This window comes from Nelumbo nucifera, chromosome 8, assembly GCF_055504915.1.
Source record: "Nelumbo nucifera cultivar China Antique chromosome 8, China Antique-T2T, whole genome shotgun sequence".
Classification (NCBI taxonomy): Eukaryota; Viridiplantae; Streptophyta; class Magnoliopsida; order Proteales; family Nelumbonaceae; genus Nelumbo; species Nelumbo nucifera.
Genome location: NC_142656.1, coordinates 23,113,781 through 23,117,400, shown reverse-complemented (window position 1 = coordinate 23,117,400; position 3,620 = coordinate 23,113,781). Strand labels below are relative to the sequence as shown.

The following is a 3,620-nucleotide window of genomic DNA, read 5'->3' as shown; positions in this document are numbered from 1 at the left end:
TTGAACAGTTTAAAAAGAAGAAATAGTTGAAATATTACTTGGTAAAAAATCAATGAAATAAAATTGCAAAGTACTAGAGGGATTTGCTATAATGAACCTATATTGAAGATTTCAAGAAGCAGAATATAAGAATACACTTTCAGCAGAATAAGCTAAATGGGAGAGTAAAATATAAAAAGAAGCAATTCATCAAACAATGACATGATTCCTCATCTCATGGTTATAAAGTGATAACCACATAAATGCCACCAAAGATAGTACCTTTAATATTACCATACATAGGAAAATATGGACTGGACACCAGGAAACAGATTAGCAATTGACAATGCACGAGAGCATCCTCAACAGAATTTTAAAGCTTTGGGGAAACGAGAGCCTGAGCTGACAACCATACTGCAGTTCTCATGCTGGCCTTTTGAAATCTGAAGTCCGGTTAGATCTTATTGGAATAAGAGCTTAAGTTTTCATCAGAAGTGTCTGCTTTTTATGTCCGGTTAGACTGTGTTAGATTCATCAGTAGTGATTTGATGACTGACTAATCAAAGCAAAGATTCAGGCATAAATGGCTTATACAAAGCAAACATAAGGGCATTACCAACAATCATTCTCCCAGCTTGATGAGGTTGTGTTCTTAGGATGAAAAGTTTCTATTCAAATCCCTCAATCCCTTAACTTTGATAAAAGAAAAAGCCCTGTAATAAGCTCCTCTCTTTAGATGTAGAAGCAATACTTAAATTTGTTAGATGATGCCAACAGGGAACCGTGGCTCTCCTTGTTGAAGACATTAAGGGTAATTAATCTCACAGAGCAGTTGTGTTGCATGTTAGCCTTTTGCCCTGGTGAGCCCTCGTTTTAAGTTTCAAATACAGTTACCTTCATTATTGAAAGATTAAAAAAGTAACACTATAATGAATTAAATTTGACCAGGAAGATTTTCTTTTTGGCAATAACAGTTGAAGATCAAATATTACTAAATGTTGGGACGAAATAGTACAATCCAGTAGCTTGATACAACAATTTAATACAATTTAAACAAACAAGATCAAAACACACTAAATTTCATAATAGTCATATAGAATGTGTCCTATATACAGAAGAGAGAAACCCATGGACTGTGGTACCTGACCCCATGTTGTAAAGATCATCAGGTCATGGGTGATGCATCTTTGCTCATTTTACCCAATCATCAGCTAATGGCCAAGAATCACCAGATCCTCTTTCACTTGATTGATTAAATCCGGAAAACATCAGTTTGGAACCGCTCATCATACAACCTCCAATGGCCATATCTCTCAGTATGGAAAACTGACCGAGGAATGTAGAAGTTGGGTTTGACAAGCTTCTTCAAGTTCTTCAGGTTTTCTGATGCATTTGCCATATCCCGGCTAGTCAAGTTTGAACACCCAAATAAATCCAAGTACTCCAAGTTTGGACATCCTTCAGAGATTGAAGAAAGACCATGTGCAGATAGCTTGGAAAACCGGAGCTCAAGGTGCTCCAACTGAGGCATAAACTTCCCAATTGCAGCAGCCTCTGCATTCCCATCTTGAGGGCAAGCATTTAGATAATCATTTGGCACAACACCAAGATGTTGGGAAGGGTCTATCCAATTTAACAAGTTTCGCTTCAAAATTCTGAGGTTTGGACACATCCTGCCAATCAACTCCAGTGATTCATGAGATATTTCATAGCAGTAGCTGATATCCAGCTCTTTAAGCATGGGGCAGTTGGAGGCTATCTTAATAATTGATGCATCAGTCACATGTTGACAGCTCTTGATTGAAAGAACTTGCAAGTTTGGACATCTGAAAATGTAAGAAGCAGAAGTGAATACGAGGAATCCCTTCATCATTTCAGATTAGACTAATACCTTGTAAGAACAAAAAGTCAAGGTGTGTTAATCATCAACTACAGAATGAAAAAGCAACGCCTCTTCCTGCAATCCTTTCTATTACAAGTTCATGATTCAAGATCTATAATTTATCTTGTCCACTCAGACACGAAATACCTAAAGCAATTCCTTTATCGTATTTGTCATTGTCATTCATTTCCTTATCCCCTCCCCCAATATGGATCCATTGATAGAAAACTGCAGGCTTCCATGCTTTGCTGGACTATGCATTCCTTCTGATGACATTTGTTCTGTTGAAGGGATGACTACGTGGTATCATCAATTTTCTAAGGCTAGAGAAGCAATTGAACTGGAAATTTATTTTCCTTTTTATTCTCTTCTCAGGAAAGTTCTCAGTTTTGATGATTCTGTTGTAAAGAACCCAACCTCTTTTTGCGCAAATGAAATTCAGTTAGAATCTTTTGATTTGCAGAATCACATTTTTTCATCACAAAGGAGAGATTTCTAACAAATTTAAGAAATGGGATCCCATACATAATGAATAAATTAGCACTAACAAATCAACATGAATTAATTTCATCAATTAAACCGTAACTACACTACACAAATCAATTTCGCAACTAAAACCAAATTAACCAAAAAAAAGAGCAACAAAAAATGAACATGAATTAGAATCATCAATTCCACCGAAACCCTAACACTAGCAGCAATTTCAAAACAAGAGATACAATAAACAAAAAGGAAAATGGACAAACCCCCAAAACAGATACCTTCCGGCGGCGGAAGCGAGAGATCGATCGGAGCAATGTCTGATGCGAATCTCCTTAAGAGCTCCAGCGCTCCACTCGACAACGGATCGAAGCATGTTGTCGACCTTCCTCTCGAAACCGGCAGACCACCAGAGAGACGACTCGGTGCCCGATTCGAATCGGGACTCGAGGTCGAAGACGGAGAAGAGAGAGGGGTCCTTGCAGGTATGAAGCCAGGACTTGCACACGAGCATGGTTCCCTTCCATCTCTCCTCCAAGCTTAATCGGGACAGTATGTTCGTCAAGCACTCGTGAGTCAACTCAGCCCAGTCCGAGTTGCTCCTGGTTTCCTCTTCCCCACCTTCTCGTCCGTTCTCCATTTGCAAATTCCAAATTGCAAAGACAGGATTTCGTCTGAGAGGCGGTTATAACCAGTGGGGTTATGAACTTATGATACAACATCAGTAACATCTTTCCCACCGTCAAATTGGATTCTAATAATAACCGCTCCATCTTATTGGCGGTAAATTCTTTCTGACGTCAATCTAGAGAGTCCGGATACTGCGCTCCTTACACCGACCTCACAGGAACATCCCACCATGGATCGGAATTCTAGAGGTGTAAATAGGGCTGAAACAGGGTTGTGCCGCCATTAGCATGATTTTGAGCTGGCCCGGCATGACTTGACACAATATATTGGGTGTCCTGCTGGGTATGCCACAATCGGCCCAGCTTATGGCTTGACTCAGCCCGGCCCATCATGATCCATATATATATATATATATATATATAATTTTATTTTCAAAGTTATTATATTATTTTATTTTATTATTGCATATATAAACAAATATATATATATATATCAAAATTCATATAAAATAAATTTTAAGATCTTTTTTAATTTTTCGTCTTTTTAAATTTATATTAAAATTTGCATTATTTTTTTTTTCAAAATTTTTGAAAAACATTGCTTGGCCCACAAACCAATCCGGCCTATGGTGTGGCACAACCTCGCATGG

The 3,620-nt window shown here is 38.1% G+C and overlaps 1 protein-coding gene across 1 annotated transcript; it reads right to left on the bottom strand.

Moving 5' to 3' along the window:
* Positions 1-932: 932 nt before the first annotated feature.
* SKIP1 (SKP1 interacting partner 1) lies at positions 933-3,032 on the bottom strand. Its single transcript, XM_010275356.3, has 2 exons — positions 2,623-3,032; positions 933-1,805 (listed from the first exon to the last, which is right to left on the bottom strand). Exons 1-2 carry the CDS (start codon positions 2,979-2,981, stop codon positions 1,232-1,234), a joined length of 933 nt encoding a protein of 310 aa, XP_010273658.1. The 5' UTR covers positions 2,982-3,032; the 3' UTR covers positions 933-1,231.
* Between the last annotated feature and the right edge of the window lie 588 nt (positions 3,033-3,620).